The 20,686-nt window shown below is 36.5% G+C and overlaps 1 protein-coding gene across 1 annotated transcript in view; it reads right to left on the minus strand.

Moving 5' to 3' along the window:
* Positions 1-2,393: 2,393 nt before the first annotated feature.
* The window catches only part of GUCY1B1 (guanylate cyclase 1 soluble subunit beta 1), a 70,873-nt gene continuing 52,580 nt past the window's right edge, over positions 2,394-20,686 (minus strand). Inside the window, exons 6-14 of the mRNA XM_036764893.1 lie at positions 19,477-19,707; positions 18,243-18,359; positions 16,575-16,708; positions 12,911-13,108; positions 11,809-12,046; positions 10,102-10,242; positions 6,733-6,887; positions 6,143-6,269; positions 2,394-3,725 (exon numbers count right to left, since the gene is read on the minus strand). Of these exons, the coding sequence (XP_036620788.1) occupies positions 3,702-3,725; positions 6,143-6,269; positions 6,733-6,887; positions 10,102-10,242; positions 11,809-12,046; positions 12,911-13,108; positions 16,575-16,708; positions 18,243-18,359; positions 19,477-19,707 (1,365 nt within the window). The 3' untranslated portion in view covers positions 2,394-3,701. The remainder of the gene's footprint in view (positions 3,726-6,142; positions 6,270-6,732; positions 6,888-10,101; positions 10,243-11,808; positions 12,047-12,910; positions 13,109-16,574; positions 16,709-18,242; positions 18,360-19,476; positions 19,708-20,686) is intronic.

The raw sequence follows: 20,686 nt of genomic DNA on the forward strand, positions 1-20,686 counted from the left end.
ATATATATACACACATATGTATGTACATATCTGTGTATATTTGTATAAATACATATGTGTATGAATGTGTATGTATATATGTGTATGTGTGTGGATAGTTGTTGTGTTTGTCCTTTGTTTTCAAAGAAGAACATGACATCAGGGACTTGCAGTTGACTTTGATTTGAGTGAGAGAGGGCTGCGCAAGGTCACCAATCTCACTTTCTTTTCTAGAGCCATTTGGATCCACTGGTCATATGTTCATCAGGATGACTAGAGATGGCCCAGGATGACCCTGGCCCTTTTAGGCTAAGGCCTTTTCAGGTTCTCACTTTCAGTGAGGTAATGCCCATTCAGTGAATAGGCCTCTTAAAGAAGTAAGTGATGGTCCCTTTAATTAAAAAAAATCAAACTGGGAGGAGAGGACCTTTTATATATATATATATGTATGTATGGATATGTGTGTATATATACATATATATATGTATGTATGTATGTATGGATATGTGTGATATACATATATATGTATGTATTATTGTGTGTATGGATATGTGTGATATACATATATATATGTATGTATTATTGTGTGTATGTGTACAAATATACCCACACTTAATTGTAGCTTTCTTGGAGGACATTGGTGAGGGGAAAAAAAGAACGAAGTAAAAAGTGCATAGCAGAGAACAAAAGAAAAGTTACAATGAAGCAAAGAAAAGATGGACAGCTCTAAACATGATGCATTGTACTTATTATATAGGCTTTCTTGAAATGCAAATTTATCGCTGTATATTTTGAATCCTTTCTTATGTTCTGCTATGCACGACAATGCTTTTATTCTTTTCTTATTTTTGTTTATAATGTTTTTTCTTTTCTTATTGTATATTTAAGCTTAAAATAAATCAATAATTAAAAAAATGAATCAATAATAAAAAATAGAACTTAAACACTGGGAGGGACTTGAGAGACCAATTCCTTCACTTTTAAAATAAAGAGGTGAGACATATAGATCATTGTATTAATTTATTTATAAAAGACTGTATTTTTAACAGGACTATGTATTTTTAAACATTTTAACAAGATTTCAAAAGCACTACCATAGGGACAGTAGCTTAAAATATTTTATTGATTTTGTTTAATTTTAAAATTTTATCTTTAGATGAATCTAAGAAAGCCATTAATGTCATCTGAGGCTCAAATTAGGGACTCAAAACACAGGAAATGCTGATTGGTTTGAGGATTATTTCCAAGTTCTGATTTTGCTCCTATTAATAGTTTTTAGTTGTTTTTTTTAAAGCAAATTAGAAGGTATGTTTTCTATTCAAATAGTCATTATATAATGTATTTATACGATGATTTAAGATTTAGGGAACAAAAACTTTATACACATTATCTCATCACATTAACCTTGTGAAATAAATGTTTTGGGCACTATTATACCTAGGATATTAAAGCTCTGAGGACTCAAGCAACTTGTCCCTGATCATACACGAGAGGCAGGGCTAGAATTCAGGTTGCTCCTTTCTGTGAAGTTTAAAAAAAAGTTTGGTGTTCTGGAGATTAGTATATTTATAATGGTTTTTATTTCACGGTTCAGTCATTTTTCAGTTGTGTGCAACTCTTCAGGACCCCATTTGGGGTTTTCTTTGCAAAGATAATGAACTGGTTTGCTATTTTCTTCTTCAGATCATTTTAGAGATGAGGAAACTGAGGCAAACAGAATTAAGTGACTTGCCCCAGATCACACAGCTAGAAACCATCTGAGACCAGATATGAACTCAGTTCTTCCTGACTCCAGGCCCAGCACTCTCCCTACTGTGCCACCTAGTTTTGCAGTGGGTTTAGTTCAAATTCCAAGTCTGAATTTCTGACTATAATTAGAAACTCTAAGGGTCTCCGCCTCCCAGACTGATTCTTTTGGTAAGGCACACTAAGCCATCTTTTGTCTCAGTTCTAACCTAGACTTTAATGACTGAATGGCTATTGCCTCAGACAAACTGAGACCTGGGAAAGACCTTGGCTTTAAAAGGCCATTGCCCCCCACTGCATCCTGGGCCATCTCTAGTCATCCTGACTTATGTCTTACCAATAGACTCCGATGACTGCCTCAAAAGTCAATGATACCCAACACTTATGCTCAGCTCTTACTGTTGCTTATTTTCAGGATGAACATAGTTTGTATTCATTAAAATTACCCGCTTGCCAGTTAATAATGAGATAAAAATGAACAATATTTAAGAAAGCCTTTTTGAGAAAAAAAAATGCTCAGTCGTGGCAAAAGTTCAATCTTTTTGTGTTTCTGGAAAATTTCATTCTTTATGAACATTTGGGTAAATGTGTTTCAGTAAAAGAGCTTGTAATCAGTCACAAATAATACTCAACTTTAATTTTTTTATTGAAATACAAATTGTCTAGAGACCAGTGGAAAAAATAATTTATTGCCGGTTCGGTTCTTTTACACATAAACATGAAACATTTATACATATATTTATGTGTTGATACAATATACTAAATATAAAGACAAACTTTTTTTTACACAAAATTAATTGCACTGTACTGTTCTGTATTATTTTATAAAGACATATTCAGAAAATATTAAGGAGAGAATTAAGAATACAGGCATTTTCTTCCAAGAGGAACATGCCTTCTGTAGGAATTGAGCTAATTATTCTGGACCTCAAATCCTGAATACTATAACATTTGTCTAAAGAAAGCAAATGAAACTAATTTCTGAGAAGTATCGAGATCAGGCATAGACTCTAACACCAAGAGTCCCAGCAAGAAGTTTCCAACTTTGTTCTTGGATATTTCAAGAGCAACCTGACATTCAGCCCAATCCAAGATAAAAACTCAACAAAGTTGTACAGCACTAAACTACAGCTGTACATAATTAACTATATTCAATTTGATAGATACAATGGAATATGAGAGATGCAATGTAAAGGAAACATGGCACATGACCGGAGCAATGGTGTACTTGTCCATCATAGAAAATGTTTTGTTTCTCGTTTCCCCCCCCCAGTCCAATAAGGGGAAATTGTATCATACCTTGACATAGCTGTTATTTTCTTAGCATTAAATCTTACTCTGGGAAATTAATGCTTTCTGAAGACATAGATGAGAAAGGTCTGTTACACAAAGAAAACAACTCTATAACTTGGTCCCTAAATCTTGCTGCCCAAAGTGCGCCAGTAATGTGACTTTCTTCTGCCAGTTAAAATCCAGACAGTGGTAGAATGGATTCTCTAATGATGAACACCAGCATGACAAAGAGCAACATGTAGTAGATCTTGCTGAAAAACATGTGTGCAGAGCACCAAACAGAAGTGGTCAACTTTGGTACCCAGACATATTGCCAAATGCTATTCAGCAGTTCATGAGGTTTAGGACACAAAAAAGGTTCATTCACATCATCCACAGAGCAGGAGCTAAGAATATACCCACACCAAAAGCACAGCAATCTCCGAAGCAGAGCTGAAATACAAGCTTAGAGAGACTAGAGGCAAGTAGAAGAAAAATATACATGTGTGTATGTATGTATATATATACACATATACATACATATATGAATATATGTATATGCCATATAGACCTATGGACAAGGGATGGGGTCATTGAAAGAGATGAAGCAAAATGTATAGCCACATAGAATCACTGCTACTGGGCTGGGTTGGTGTCAAGGGACAGAGGACCCCCATCTGCTGTCTTTCTTCTTGTCCCTCACTTCAGCTCTCATCTTGTTTTGTTTCCTTAAAATAAAATTAAGGAGAGAAAACCTTAGTTTATAGAAATAAACAAATTTGTTCACAATTTAAATAGGAGCAAGCCTCTAATATTTTTTCCTTCATATCAACAGTGAAGACTGAAGGTCGTTTTGTGTGCATGCATATATGTATGTATGTGTGTGTATGTATATGTGTGTATGTGTATATATATACATATATATATTTTTAAAATTTCATGGGTATGATAGTAAGAATGGCTCTGAAGGATTCAGGCAAAAGGATCACAAAAGCATAGAATGTTATATTTAAAACTGGAAGACTTTGAAGGTTAACTAGTCCAATTCTCTAATTTTAACAAATGAAGAAACTGAGTCCTAGAATGGTCCTGATTTGCCCAAGGACACACAGTAAGTGACAGAACAAAACAACTGAGTCTAGGTCCAGATCCTTGGATTCTAAATCTGGTGGTCTGTCCACCATAGCATCCTGCCTCCTATAACTCTTGATCAAAGCAATTAGTTTGGCTGCTTATCAGCACAACTGCTATGACTAACACTTTTGATTATCATTTAGTATTTTTATGGAAAAACAGGATTAGCGCCCATGATTTTATAGGCTTTCTTAGCCCGATATAATTGTCGTTCAGTTGTTCTCAATTCCTTGTGACCCCATTGACTATAATGTCCATGGGTTTTTCTTGGCAAAGATACTGAAGTGGTTTGCTATTTCCTTCCCCAGTGTATTTTTTTTTGAGCCAATCAAGATTAGATGACTTGCCAAGGGTCACACAGCTGGAAAGTGTCTGAGGCCAGATTTGAACCCAGGTCTTCCTAAGTCCAGGCCCAGAGCTCTATCTGTTGAGCTATCTAGCTGTCTCCTAAGAAATGTATAGCTGATTTTATGTAGTGCTTTCAAGTTTTCAAAAATTCTTTTCCATGCTCTCACTTAATTCTCCCTTTTCAAAGCCCTATGAGATGGGTACTACAGATATTAGTATCCTCATTTTAAATATGAGAAAACTGAGATTTAAATATACTGGGCCATAGTCATACAGCTAGTAGTTATCCAAAGTGAGATTCAAACTAAGATCTTTCTGACTCCAGATGCAGCACCATTCACTAGATCTATTTCTTTTCAGAAGAAAACCAACACACGTTTACCCCATAACTATATTAATAATGCAGCAAAAAAAGTATGTAGATAAATATTTTTAAACTTGACATCAATTCCCTCATAGACTTAAATACTAAAAGCATTTTCTTGGAGAGAATGCACAAATGCAAAAGAAATGTAATCAGAGTTTAACTCACAGTCAAAAGCTAATACATCAAAGGGGGCACAAAATATCAAGTATGCTGTTGAAAGCATTCTTTGGTTAGCTAGAGGCTTGGCATGCAGATGCCTCAGTTAGTAATGGTATACAGACAATGAAATAAGCAGCTTGGGGATATGCTGGAGCCAGATCAAATTGGCTCAAAAGAATCAATTGTTAAATTTTTAGTATGAACATTTACATCTCAGAAATTGGCAAGTTTTATAAATCAGGGCTTGATTTATTGTTTTGCTGACTGGATTTAAGAAAGTGATGGAAAAAAGATTAATAATGTAGATTAAATTTAAAAGGCTGTCTTGTATATCTATGTATATGTATGTACATGTTATATATATGTATATATATGTTTCAGGGAGTTGGTTGTTAAATATTTATCAGCATGCAACTGCTAAAGCTCAGACCTATTCTGGAAACCCAGGGCTCTAAGGATTATCTTTAGGATGTGAGCTATGAATTTAGACCTGCCTTTTACCTGCTCTGAAGAATCCCCAGAGCCTGAGACAACTGGGGTATTCTAGAACTCTGAGAAGGTAAGGCATACCAGGATCAGAGATTCTGGTTAGCTTATAAGAGATTTGCAAAGAATCTGGAGCAAAGTGGGAATCACTTCTCTTCCTAGAAGGCACTCAAAGTGAACTGGAACACACCTGTCACTTTCAGCCCTGGACCCTGGTTTGGAAACCAGCTAAGTCTAGAAAGAGCTCTCACATTGTCTATGGAAAAGATTAGTTTTCATGAACCCAACATGGAGGATAAGGGACTATCAATGTGTTAGAGGAGCATCACATAGTCATCTGTGTAAGAGGTCTCTTACCACAGCCCAGAAGCAAAAGGCAAGGAGCAAGACTGAAATGGGGCAGGTACTAAAAGTGTGAGTGGTCTTTGATTTTCACTGCTAGGCAAAAGCAACTAACCACAGAACAGAGCCTTTAAGAAGTACCAGCTGATTAGCTAGCCCTGCACATTAATTTCCTACTTGTTTTACTTAACTAATGGTTAGTATCTTTGGGAATATTTTCCCCCCAAAATGAAAAAAAAAGTTTCTGATGGCTTTGATTAAACTTTATAATTATGCCATAAAAAAGCTTTACTCCTTTCTTAATCATACCTCACCCTCTGTACTTTTTCTGGACAGAAACCAAACTTGCATCGGCTCTTTTTTTCCCTTCATGGACACTGGTCCTCTGTGCTCCAGATGAAACTGTGGGTCTGAATTATCTGGTGTCATAAGACATCTGGAAAAGAAAGAACATAAAACACACATTCAGATTTTCCTGAAAATATGGCATAATTCTAACAGCCACAGCACACATTAAAGGTCATCACCGAAGAACACTCAGAGCCATAGTGCTCTGGCCATCCTGGATGTTGCCATGGTCACAAGGTTAGACTTGAATAGAAATAAATATTAGAGACCATGATGGATGCCAGGGCCTGATGAGGGGAATGTAAAAATTAACAGTTAAATCTGCATTTTGTTTTGAGGGGGGAAGGCAGGGCAATTGGGATTGACTTACCCAAGGACACACAGCTAGCAAGTGTGTCAAGTGTTTGAGGCTGGATTTGAACTCAGGTCCTCCTGACTCTAATCACTGTGCCACCTAGCTGCCCCTAAAATCTGCACTTCTTAAGTAAATGAGGCAGGTTCAGAGAGTGCTGGTTTTTCTCTAATTCTGGTAACAAGAAGTTTTTCCTTACCTGTACGTATACTCAGACACATTGATCTTCCCCTTTTCTCCCGTGGTTTCTGTGCGGCTTGTAAGGTTAACGGTGTTCCCAAAGAGGCAATACCGAGGCATCCTCTGGCCTATGACCCCGGTCACTACTTCTCCAGTATGGATTCCTATTGTGATCTGCAGAAATAAAGGCTGGTCCTTTAATCACTTCAGTAACTCAGTGACAGCCATTCCCTGGGACTCGATGTGATAATTACATAGCATACACGCTCATACCTAAGGTGCAACAATATTTTCATTATGTAGTTACTGGTGGGAGCAAATCCTTCACCTGAAAACTCTCTGAGGCCAGATTCGGGATTTCCTGGATGAAAGGGACTCTTTTTCTAAAACAATTGTTTATTTACAAGAAGATGCAAAGCAAGGTACACCGGAAAGGTAATTTTTTTTTATAGCATTTGGAATCTCAGTTTTGCTCTTTATTATACAAGGACCGTCAACAAATCACTCTCCTCTCCATCTCAGTTTCCTCATTTGTAAAATCTGAGAATGATGATGATCATTCTAAATTCTCTTCCAGCTTTAAATATTATGCTTCTATGGCAACACCACAAGAAGCGGTACTTTCTTTGTTTTTAACTGAAAAAACAAGTGTTCTTTCAGTGATTAAGTTGAAGAACACACACCCCACCCCCCCCCCCCCCCACACACACACGTAGACTTTCAATAGGGTCTTCTAGATCACTCTATATTTCTTTGTGTTGTGAAGCTGAAATAGCTGTATAACCTAAAATTGCTGAAAGTACTGAACCAATGTCCAAAGAAAGTGGGCGTCCATCTGGTTCTACTCTGCTAGCCAAGCAATAGGCAGGTCACTAACCTCCTTGGACCTCGGTCTTCTCATCCTTCAAATAAGATAACCTCTAAGGTCTCTTATAAATGTAAAATTCTATGTTTAGAGATATTAATATCTATATTTTAAGCACCCTTTATTGCATACTTTTTTAACATAGAGAAGAAAACAAAGTACAAACGGAGGTATATACAAGTACGGAAGTGTTGTTATTATCCCTTCCTTCCTTCCTTTCTTTCTTCCTTCTTTTCTATCTATCTATCAAAACTAGATATAACAAGACGTATTGTTGTGGTTTGGTTAGCTGTATCAGACTCTTGTCGACCCCATTTGAGGTTTTCTTGGCAAAGATACTGGAGTGGTTTGCCATTTTCTTGTCCGGCTCATTTTACAAGTGAGGAAACTGAGGCAAAACAAGGTTAAATGACTTGCCCAGGGTCACACAGCTAATAAGTGTCTGAGGCTAGATTTGAACTCTGGTCCTCCTGATTCCAAGCTCAGTACTCTATACCATGCCACCTAGCTGCCCAACAAGACACATGTGTGTGTATGTCTGTATATATGTATATATGTATATATGTGTGTGTGTATATACACACGCATACACACACATATATAAACATACGCACTTTTAAAAACTACACATAGCAGAAATTCAGTTTCTTATACATTTCTATTTCTTGTTCTTTTTTGAATCATAAAGTATTGATGTTTGTTCATGATTGTTTATGGGGGGAAGGGAAAGGAATAAACATTTCAACAGTGCCTAATCTGTGCTGATCACTAAGTGCTCAGTGTGCGAAGTGCTTTACAAGTATCATCTCATCTGATCATCACAACAACTCTGTCAGGTAAGAGTCGTTATCATTCTCTTTTTACTGATGAGGAAACTGAGGCAGGTGGGAGTCAAGTGACTGGCCCAGATTCACACAGTTAGTGTCTTGAGACTGGACTTGAACTCCTGACTCCAGGACCAGTGCCCTAGTCAATGCATCATTTTGCTGTTTAAGTTAACCACCTTTTATTTTTATTTTTTTTTTAAAGAAAGAAGGGAAGAGGGGCAGCTAGGTGGTGCAGTGAGTAGAACACCGGCTCTGGAGTCAGGAGCACCTGAGTTCAAATCTGGCCTCAGACACTTGACACGCTTACTAGCTGTGTGACCTTGGGCAAGTCACTTAACCCCAATTGCCTTGTCTTTCCCTCTCAAAAAAAAAGAAGGGAAAGGCATGAATGGGATGTATAGGCTATAGCACTGAGTTCGAGTCATGGGGCCTAACACTGAGTAGCTAAGACATTTAGTCATATTTAGCATGAGTTTCCTCATCTGCAGATTGGAGGTCATAATGTTCTCATGACCTTCCTAAAAAAGGACACCTAGGTGAAGAGTGCCTGAGTTATCAATAAGCCTTCAAAACTCCTGTTATCCAGGATGTACAGAGGTGAAAACTAAGACCCAGAGGTTTCTTGATTTGTTTCATATCATTCCGAGATACTGAAAGTGAGAAAACTATAAGAGCTCCGAAGCCTTATCCTCAGCATCAGATACTAATAATGCTAATAATAAAAAACAGTAACAGAAATATACAAATGGACCTGTGATCTTATTAATCTGAATATTCCCTCCCGTGGTGCAGATCTCAACCCATCCTTGCCTAATAGCGCACATACCCCTTGCCTATAAGTTAGTAATCACAATACCCTGTGAGACAGGCATTCTTGTCATCCCCGTTTTACAAATGAGAAGACTGAGGCTCACAAAGCTAAGTGACTTGTCTAGGGCCACATAGCTAAAATGTATGAGAGTCAGGATTTGAACCCAAATTTTCACATCCGATTCTAAATGTTTTACCTACTCTGTCAGGTTATCTTTATGTCAGGGCACTGCTTATATAGTATCGGTATGTACTTGTAAAGTTAAATTCAACTCACTGATAGAATGCCAATTAACAAGTACAGAAAAAATAGTGGTGAGGTAACAGTGGCTCAGGTGGGGTGAGAGCAATCATGGGATTCCTAGACTAAAATGAAACAGGTATAAAGTATCATCCAAGAGGCGGCACAATATGGTGGGTAGAAAGGCAGCTTTGAAACAGAAAACAATTGGGTTCAAATGCTACCATAGATACATATTAGCTAAGTGAACATGGAGAAGTCACTTGACCTCTCAGTGCATCAGGAAAAACTGGAAGTTAGAGATATGCTTTTGAGCTGCATCCAGGGCAGAAGTTTGTATACCAAGAGTTCCCCATAGCAATTATTTAACAAATGCAACCTCATCTCACAACAACAACAACAACAACAAAGGGCCCATCTAGTCTGTGTACTATCTTCAATAGAGTGTTAAATGTGTATTCCAATCAAGAAAATAACCATCATGCCTTCAGGGAAGAGAGTTGGTTCTAGAACTTTATGCCTTTTATACTGTGTACCATTTTTACTTATACATATTAAGATAATGTATGAAATATGAATCAGATCTCAAAATTTAGTTGCATACTTGTATAGGGGCACTGCCAATTCTGTTCAGTATTTACTAACCTGCACGGATTCTCCATCTACTTGAACCTGGCCAGCTATTTCCATCATGTCAAGGGCCAGGTGGCAAATGGAGCGGGCATGGTGGATACAAGGCTCTGGCAAACCACTCACAGTCATATACTTATCACCGACAGTTTCCACCTATTATAGAACATAGAGCATCATTGGTACCACATAAAGTGACTATTGCTGTTATCTCCACTTCCTACAAATGACCCACCAAGTTCTCTAGTAGCTTCAAAGTTTTGATGTTCCTCAATTTGTTTAAAATTCTGAGACAGTCAAACACTAACAGACTGAATCTTTGGTGTGACAATGTGACATTCACATGTATTGGAAGCATCATTTATGGTGTTGATGTGGGTGGGTCTTATGGCAATGTTAATTTTCTTCAAGAAATATCTCTCTGGTGCCCACTGATCGAGGAATTGCTGAATCACCTTTAGTATGTAATGTTTTTGTACTATGAGAAACAATCCATTTGAAGAATTCAGAGAAGCCTGCAAAAGCTTGTATAAACTGATTCAGAGCAAAAAAAAAAAGCAGAACCAGGAGAACAATATTCAAATGACTTCAATAATGTAAGTTAAAAAAAACATAGATGATCTCAGTCTAAATTACCAATCATTGGTTCCAGAGGACAGATAATGAAATATACCCCTTCAATCTCTATTGGGACTATGGACACTTATTGTTGCATACAATGGCAAATGTGGTTATTGTACTGGTTGGTTTTATTTAAGCATTTTTCTTTGTTACAATGGCAAGTCTATTAGGATGGGATGGAGTAATATTGGGAAATTACAATGAACAAAAATGGAAAACAACTTTAAAAACTACTCTGCTAGTTCTCTGCACAATAGCAGCAAAATCCACTGTCAACATCCTCTTTCCTAAATCAAGGGAAGAGAATCACAGCAAGTGAGAATGACGGCAAGTTAGTCACTGAATAGAAGCTTAGTATATGATTTATCACTGTGATTAATCATTTTTTTTTATGATGGGGCCACCAGGTGCTGAGCTTTGTAAACCCAAACAGATCATGTAAAATAAACAGTCTTTGAAGAGCTTACATTATACCAAAGGTCTGGGGATGATTTGGTTAACTTTCCTGACTTTATGGAGAAAGAGTCGGCTGACTTAATTTTTTCCAACATTGTATTTGTTTCCAGTTGTAATAGAGTACAGGAATACGTCGTAAATATTTATGCTCAAGTTGATCTTATCTGAAGGCAAATGGGAACCTTCTATCACCCCTCCCCTGCTCTGGGGCTCTCTTAGTGAGAAAAGCTAAGTAAAAATGCCTCTGTGAATTCTCCAGAATGGAGGCTGTGTTTATTCCAAATGTAATCAAGACCCAGCACAGCTCTGTAACCCTAAGAGTGAGTGAGCACCTAAACATTTCATTTCAACTAAGGAAATCATTCAGTGGATTCACCCTGTTTTCACTGAAATCCCACTGTTCTCAATGAAATCATAATGCTCTCAGTGAAATCACATTGTTTTCCTAAACACCGTTTGGGTACAAGGAAGGGAAAGTTTCATCACATGAGGTAATATTTGGGCAAATGTTAAATGCTGAATAAACAATGGCTTTCTTCAGGTCTCCGCAGCTATAGTCATGAATTTGTGACCATGATGATGACTGTAGAGTAATTTCATGGAATAAAGGCTCCCCCATGTCTAAAATCCGAAATGACAACTTACCTTATAGACAAATGGATTTTTCCGTGAATCAGTCAGTATATCAAATCTGGTGTAGAGGTCATTTAGAAGATTGACGATCTTCATGGCCCCTTCTCCAGATGCATGTTTGCTGCAGAAGGCATTAAATCCCACGATCCCACTAAATAGGATAGTGACATTGTCATACCTCTTGGCAGGTACTGGGCGTTTATGTCTCAGCTCATTAGCAACTGAAGGGGGAAGGACAGAATACAATAACCTGTATAAAGAAATAAAATCAGAATGTGAATGAGAACTGGAGAAACCATACAACTACACCAATACTAAGTCTGGCATTTCTACAGCCTATCTGATCAAAGACCCTTTAAAGGTTGACTCTCTTACAAGACCATTAAAAAGTGTCTTATGTAGTTATCTTATACACATTTTTAGGTGAGGGAAAAGAAAAATATTCAGATTTGGCCATCTGACTATACTTGACCACACACTGATTGGTACAACTGACAAAGGAAACCACAACTCTTCTGGTGCCCTCTATTGTGATGCTATAATATAAAAGAAAGAGGAAAAAAAACAAATCAAAACCAAACAAAAAACTCCCAAACCTTCTTGTAATCAAGACTTGAAAAACTATTAAAATCTCAGTGACATCAAAGGCACTACTCCCTCATTTACACTTTTCTTCTTCATGGAAGAAGCTGATTGAAATAATGGTGGGAGGTAATTTGGAGGAGATGCTATTTAATTTGTAGAGACTATGCAAGGGTAGAATAGGAAAGTATATTTGTGAGGAAGTTTGGACAGGTTAACAAACTGATGAACCAATCTGGAACCAGTCTTCAAGCTGATGTTTTTGCCAAGTACCATCCTTTTAATACATTCTAAAGAAATGTGTATACTTTGAAAATCTAAGTGTTCACAAAAACACGCCTTGTTCAGCACTATTCCACATATCCTCTAACTTTGTAAATGAAAATCAGAAAGTTTCATCTCATTTTAAGGAGAACACTTCAGTTATATATCTCTTACTTTCTTCTCAAGTTGACAGTCAAATTCTATTACACTAACAATGCATGACAGTTATGCCTGCCCCCATTTATATAAAACATGGGCTCTTTCTCACGTGTCTGTCTTTTTCTTTTCATCTTCCAGTGCTCTCAGAGTGAGCTGTAGTCTGTCTGTGAGGATTTCCAGTTCCTGTGTCAGCTTATATTCTTCTCGGAACTGCTCTCCCAAAAGAACAAGATCACGAGTGGCATCATGCAAGGGGATGTCACTCAAATAGAGACCTCTCCTCGTTAGGTCATCCAGATTCATAACACTGTTATAAAAAGAAAGCATTGCAAATTTGTCCCAAATCACCCAAGTAGAATTATCACCACTGAGATGTGGCAGAAGGAGGATATCAAAGGTCACTGCCAATCCAAGTAAACAAAAATTATTAAGCATCTGTTCTGTGTGAGGTGCTCTGCTAAATGCTGAAGGGCCATTTTGCCTGAGCTTCAAGCTCAAAGGGTGCCTCAAACTTATTAAAGAATAATCTGTTTGCATGTGGGATGAGGATTTTCATATGTGTGCTTAATTTAATTGTGCTTTATTTCAAATGTGACATTATATTAAAACCAGAGTTTTACTCCAAGGATTGGTGCACTAGCAAAGAAAAAAAAGCTAGAAAAGTATTTGTTATAGTAATTTAAAAAACCAAAGTTTTGTCACATTTTGGGGAATGTTATATTTTATTTTCATGTATCTTCATTTTTAAAATATGCTTTGGGAGAAATCATAAGGGACTTACTAAAGTTGAACTGTTTACATTCCTACATGGAAAGATGATATTTGTAAATCATGAGACCTTTCTCAGTATTAGGGTAGTTGAAGGGAATATACACATATATAGACAGAGGGCACAGGGTGATTTGAATATGAAGGGATGATATCTAAAAAATAAAATTAAGAATATATTGGGAAAAGGAGAAAGGGAGAGATAGAATGGGGTAAATTATCTCATATAAAAATGGCAAGAAAAAGCTGTTACAATGGAAGGGAAGAGGGGGCAGGTGAGGGGGAATGAGTGAACCTTACTCTCATCAGATTTGGCTTAAGGAGGGAATAACATACACACTCAATTGGGTATCTTACCCTACAAAAAAGTAAGGGGAAAGGGGATAAGGGTGGGAGGGATGATAGAAGAGAGGGAAAATTGGTGGAGGAGGTAGTCAAAAGCAAATACTTTTGAATAGGGACAGGGTGAAAAGAGAAAATTGAATAAAAGGAGACAGGATAAGATGGGGGGAAATATAGTTAGTCTTTCACATGCACATGAATATTACGGAAGTATTTTGCATAATGATACATGTATAACCAATATTGAATTGCTTGCCTTCTCAAGGAGGGTGGGTGGGGAGGGAAGAGAGGAGAGAATTTAGAACTCAAAGTTCTAAAAACAAATGTTCAAAAAAATTGCTTATACATGCAACTGGGAAATAAGATATAAAGGTAATGGGGTATAGAAATCTATCTTGCCCTACAGGAAAGTAAGGGGAAAGGGCATAAGGGTTGGGGGGGGGGTGACAGAAGAGAGGGCAGAATGGGGAAAGGGGCAATAAGAATACATGCCATCTTGGGGTGGGGGGAGGGTAGAGATGGGGAGAAAATTTGTAACTCAAAGTCTTGTGGAAATGAATGTCAAAAACTAAAAATAAGTTTTAAAAAATGAAAAAAAAATATGCTTTGGGCTTCAAAATCTAGAAGCATCTTTAGCCCCTATAGACTTTTAGGAGCCCTTGTGAAGAAGAAAGTAGATTTCTCCACTCTTAAGTCAAATTTCCCTAAAGATGTGGTGGCTGTTTAGAAAATTTTAATTGGGGGGCAGCTAGGTGGCACAGTGAGTAGAGCACTGGCCCTGGAGTCAGAGGACCTGAGTTCAAATCCGGCCTCAGACACTTGATACACTTACTAGATGTGTAACCTTGGGCAAGTCACTTAACCCCAATTGTCCTGCCTTGCCTCCTCCAAAAAAAAGGAAGAAAATTTTAATGGAAAATAATTAGCTTGGCTAGCCCTTAATTATAAACTGATATATTATGTTTCCGCATCATTACTTTTCAGAAGTTTGGGTTATCTGCCATATGTTTTCACTACAAGCACAGACAAAAGATGAGGAAGTCAATTCAGAAACTATCTGTACATTCTAGGAAAAATTCCTAATGCAGAAAGATCTATCCTATTTTTAAAGAAAAGTTATGTTAAATGGGAGTATTTAAGTCCTCTTTTTCTGTTCTTTGTATATATTTGATATCTTCAAGCTCATAATAATTAAAAAATAATTTTAAGTGGTATATCACATAAATTATAATATTTATTATGAAATTATAAGGAATCTCATCTAAAAGAACGTTTTATCAGCCCAAGGTCACTTTAAAATTATGTCTTCAACGCACTGCCCTCAAAATATTATTTAACTGTTGTACATTAAGTTGCATATTGTTTTTACTACACAAACTATTACATCTGTATAAACCATCCCCCAGAGAGCTCAATGGCAAAAAGCAAAAGAAAATATGAATAAATATCCCTAGATATTCTTTATTTTTATTAGGACAGTTTCACAGATTCCTTCCACATTAAGAAAGCAAACTTTAAAATAATTTCATTTGTCCAGTTGTTTCAGTTGTGTCCAACTCTTTGTGATTTGGGGTTTTCCTTTTTTTTTTTTTGCAGGGGGAAAGGCAGGGCAATTGGAGTTAAGTGATTTGCCCAAGGTCACAGAGCTAGTAAGTGTGTCAAGTGTCTGAGGCCAGATTTGAACTCAGGTCCTCCTGACTCCAGGACCGGTGCTCTACTCACTGCGCTACCTAGCTGCCCCAGTTTGGGGTTTTCTTGGCAAAGATACTGGAGTGGTTTGCCATTTCCTTCTCCGGTTCATTTTAAAGATGAGGAAAATGAAGCAGATAGGGTTAAGTGACTTGCCCAGAGTCATACATCTAGTAAATGTCTGAAGCTAGATATGAACTCAGTTCTTCCTGACTCCAGGCTGAGCACTCTATCCACTGTGCTACTTAACTGGTATGTCTTTATTGTCCCATTGATATTTATAAACAAATTAAATGCATCACAAACATATGTATCTCAAACAAATTATTTTACCTGAACTTCAACTCTATGGAAATTTAGATGCTGTATCAGGTACTAAATTTATAATTAAAAAAAAACTATTTGTTTTCGGAAATGCTGTTTATTAAAATAAGCCTAGATAAAGCAATAAGCAGCTAAGTGGAATAGTGGATATAGCTCTGGGCCCGGACAGGATTAAAAAATGACTGACCAACAACAGAAAGATATACTAACATGCTCCTAGCAAGAAATCTCTGCCTGTTAGACATTGAAGTATACATACACATGTGTGTATGTGTGTGTGTGTGTATTTATATAAAACACAAAAACTGAAATTGCTTTATGACCTTACTTTTGTACAAGTCTGCTTTCCTGATGGCTCTATCACCGAGTTTTGGATTAAGTTTTTCATAAATGTAAAAACACCTAAGTTCCTTTGTGCAATTATTAAGATGCAGAAAATAAAACATTTAAAAATTATTTCTCTATAGTTCAGTAAATTTAGACATCAAATTACATAATTCTAGGTATAAGGCACTACCTTTAAACAGTCATCATTAGGTAATAGTCATTCAGAGTGTGAGAACACATGCTAATCAAATTGTACTGAACTAGGCAAAAGTAGGGGATGTACTACCTTCAGGCACCGAAGGACAAATTATCTGTTGTAATACCTTGGAGAACACAGGAAAAGAATGCTCTCTGCTTCAGGTAGGTATATCATTTGCCCCTTAAGACGTAAACAACCGATCTCAGTCCCAGTCAGTTCATCTTCACACTCCAGTTTCTCCACATCCAATAATCCTTCCTTAAGTAAATACACCATGGCTGTTAGTTCACATCAATCAGATTCTTTCTCCCCAGGGCGCCCATATTTAACCATCCTTTTGAAAGATCCAAAATAGAATATTTCTTATAGAAACAGACAATGGTTAAAAGAACATCAGCTGGGTGAGGGGATTTGAGTTCTCCTTTTTTGGTTTTAATTTTGCTTTTGCATTTTTAAAAATACTTGCATTTCTGTAATTATAGTGCCACAGGACAAAATGTGAATGTGATGTGGTGAACTTTCTCTTTCATGCGTACAAAATAATATAGCTACGTAATGTCCCAGATGAGGAAGAATAAAATCTTCCCTCCATTTGAACTATCATTCTTTAGTGCAAGCACATTTATGCCAGGCTGCACCACAGCGCAAGCCAGCAACATTCCTCACTTTATACTGGCAATCAGAAGTGGGACCAGCTGTACAGGGAAATCTTTTGGGTAAGTGAGGTACAATAGAGGGTATACTACAGAAAACCTAAGTATATTCTTCAATTCTGGTTCCTTCTTGGTTATGTCTCTTTCAGGGGCTAGATGCCTGTAAGACCCAAATTCATAACTAATGGCCATACATCAGTACACTTGGAGGGATACTGCAGAAGGGAAAAAGAAGGTATGTTCTCCCTATATGTAAGTGTGCATTAGAACATGGTAAGTATTTTAGAAAACTAAAGGCCTTCCTGGAGAAAAAACTTAAGAGTTAGATTGTATCTTATGAACAGATTGGACGTTCTAGTACTTTCCCCTCCCCTTTTCCTCAAAAAGAAATTGATAACAAGAATCTAGTTAGGGAAATAATAGGCTGGTTGGTTTTATAAAAGCAAAACCAGAATGCCAAGGAAAAATTCAGTTCAATTCAACCTCTCTGGGCCTTAATTTCCTTATTTACAAAAAGAAAGGTTAGACTAGACTATAACTTTGAGGTCTCTTCTGGTTCTAATATCTACAATCCCATAATCTTACAGACAAATATTTATTTAGCGACCACTCCATACAAGACATTGTGCTGGACAATGGAGATACCAAAACAGAAAGAATGGTAGCCATCAAGGAGCTTAAATTCCACCGGGGGGGGGGGGGTGAGAAGGAAAGAAGGGAAGGATATACCTTGCACACAGACAAGTTTCCTGTCCACCATTAGCTACTATCAAGAAAAATAGCTTTGACAAAAGGGTAAAGCTACAATTGAACTTATTTTTTAGAAACCAATTTTATTTGAGGGTTGAGAACGTTTCTACTTAATGGGACTGAGTATCCATCACAAAGACCAACAATACCAATTTATTGCTTTACTGTTCGGTATTGATTTTTGCAACTCTACAGCACCCATTTCCTATCATCTAATGATAGAAACAACAATTTTCAGTTTGTTATTTATTGTTTTATACATATACATATATATATATAAATTGTACACATGTTATATAACATACATACATATAAGTTATATGTGTGTATATATGTATATAGTTATTTATCACCTTTTAAAATTTTAACTAAACTGACACTTTGATTACCTTGCTTCTCAAGACAAATACAGTGTTGATATGTGAGAGGATCCCATGGAAACTGATGTCAATATGGGGACGAACCAGAGAGAAGACGGATAAGAGGCTGCAATTTCCAGGCTGAAGCTAAAATGTAGGGGGAGAGAAAACAGTACTCAAATAATTAAGACAAACATTTTATATAATCAGTAATCATTATATTACTTAACTGACAGTATAATATAGAGATATTAGTTCTTTGTCATTTTATTAGTCTTGTAAGTTATACTGTCTTGAAATTTAGAAGAAGAAAACAAACTCAACTAGGGGCCAGACTCTGAACCAACACAATAATTTGATAAGCATGGAGCCAAATGTTTGAAACCAAATGGAATTGGGACCATTTCTATTCAAACACAATTTACTTCAAAATGAATCTAAAAAGAGTAATTTGACCTTTTAATGAGTAAGCTGGGAGTGGGGTGGGTTAGGGCTTATCATTTTAAAGTTAGATTTTACCATAATTTTAAAAATAAGCTGCATCAAATTTTAGATGATCCCTTTTCCTGACTGTATTAATTATTCTTGGATCTATGACAAAAATAATAAAAGTGGGCAACCACTATATTCTCCTGTCTGAAACCAAAGCTGACTTTGGTTGTCCTCCAAATTGGGCAATTTGGTATCCTATTATGGCAATTAGTTTTACAGGGGTAAGGTGATATTTTACTAACGCAACTGAAAGTACAGGGCAGGAAAAGCTTCAAAAAATAGAGAATGAAGCATTGAAAAAAGCATTCAGCAAACTGCTGTTTCCACACTATCCAATGTAATCCTTACTTTCCTCTTTCTATTTCATGCTATCTCTCACGCTACTCTCCTCAATATTCTTCATGTCCTTCTAGGGTGTCCTTAGATTTTATTTTAAAGCTTCTGTCCTAAAATGATTTGTTATATGAGGATCATTCTCTCTAATAATTAAAATGATCCACCTGTACTTCAATTGTTCATTTTCTTAATAGACTGTCCAAATGGAAAAATTAAACAGGTAAGAGTGTGGGGAGGGGGAGCAGAGATGGAGGCAAGAAGGGAAAACAGTACTTTGTATTGCAAAATACAAGTCTCACATATCCATAAGTCACACCACAAAAAGTTTTATGTCGTGAAGCACCACAAAATTTGCCTAAGAACAGAAATGTTAGACGGAAACAACATTTGATGTCTAAAGATCCTGTGGCACTAAGAGAGAGTGATGTAATTTTACCTGGGGAAGCACTCTGTATATGGCATTTCCACACTGAGTTACTACTAGATCCCTGTCAAATATTATATGAAAAGGAAAAGCTTTGCAGAAAGTATAAGGACTGATGCGGGATTCCTGGGTACCATTTTCTTCAAATCTGTCAAGATCTTCATAAAAATCCTCTTCCTTAGATTCTTTTTCTTCAATTAAAAATTGTGTGTGGTCACATTCTTCATTTCTTTGCTGAATAACCTGCCCAAAAGAGATAAGAAAGCTAGATGATAGCACTAGGGATCTGCTTTTCACTGGCATAGTTAAAATGCTCATAACATCTTCTAGAACGTAAAGGTGATGGGAACAGTAAGATTTCCCATATGAATTAAAATGCTTATATAGATGTACTAATTTACCATATACTTGAAACAATGAAAAAGTGTTCAAACTCAAACAAATAGATATTTGCTTTTCCCTCTATAGACAATCAAGGAGAAGATGGAATAACCACTTAAAATGAAATTGCAATTTTGAGGAAAAACTACACTAAAAACTATGTCTAGGTCTTTGAAAACCAACTATTTCTACGTTCCTCATTTCCTTGAAAGGGTTCATATAGGCACAAAAATGTATATTTTGTTCAGGATATAATCAATATGTGAACTTAGTACCTATTTTAAAAATTCTTGATTAATAATAAATTTGTACAAGTTGCTACTATTATGGAGAAACAAACTATGGAGAGCTAAAAGAAATTATTTTCTTTCTTAATATAACTTTATTGTTCTGAAGTTACAGAAATAAGATTTTGGGAGAGAACCCTAATGAATGTTGTTAATTACTCAAGGACTTTGCACTTAGTATTCTTGTAATGAATGTTACTTGAATGCATGAGATCAAGTTAAAAAAAAATCATAATAGCCCTTTATATGGTGCCTCAAGATTTGCAAAGTGCTTCAGAAAAATCGCATTTTGGTTGGTTCATTTATTCTAGTGAACGAAATAGTTTTGTAGGTCATACTCACTGGCTTTCCTGTGTTTCTCTATAAGCTTCTGCTGTTTTCAATGCTTATTATTTTGTGTAATTGTTGTCCATTTTTTTCCTTCTGTAAAATCTCCACAGAGAATCTACTCACTCCATGCTGGAGGCCTTACTCTTTCCTTTTAATAATTGCGGGAGTGATGATGCAAGACTCAGCTGTCCAAATGTTATTTCCTACTTTAGCAAAATGACCAG

Source organism: Trichosurus vulpecula, chromosome 6 (genome assembly GCF_011100635.1).
Source record: "Trichosurus vulpecula isolate mTriVul1 chromosome 6, mTriVul1.pri, whole genome shotgun sequence".
NCBI lineage: Eukaryota > Metazoa > Chordata > Mammalia > Diprotodontia > Phalangeridae > Trichosurus > Trichosurus vulpecula.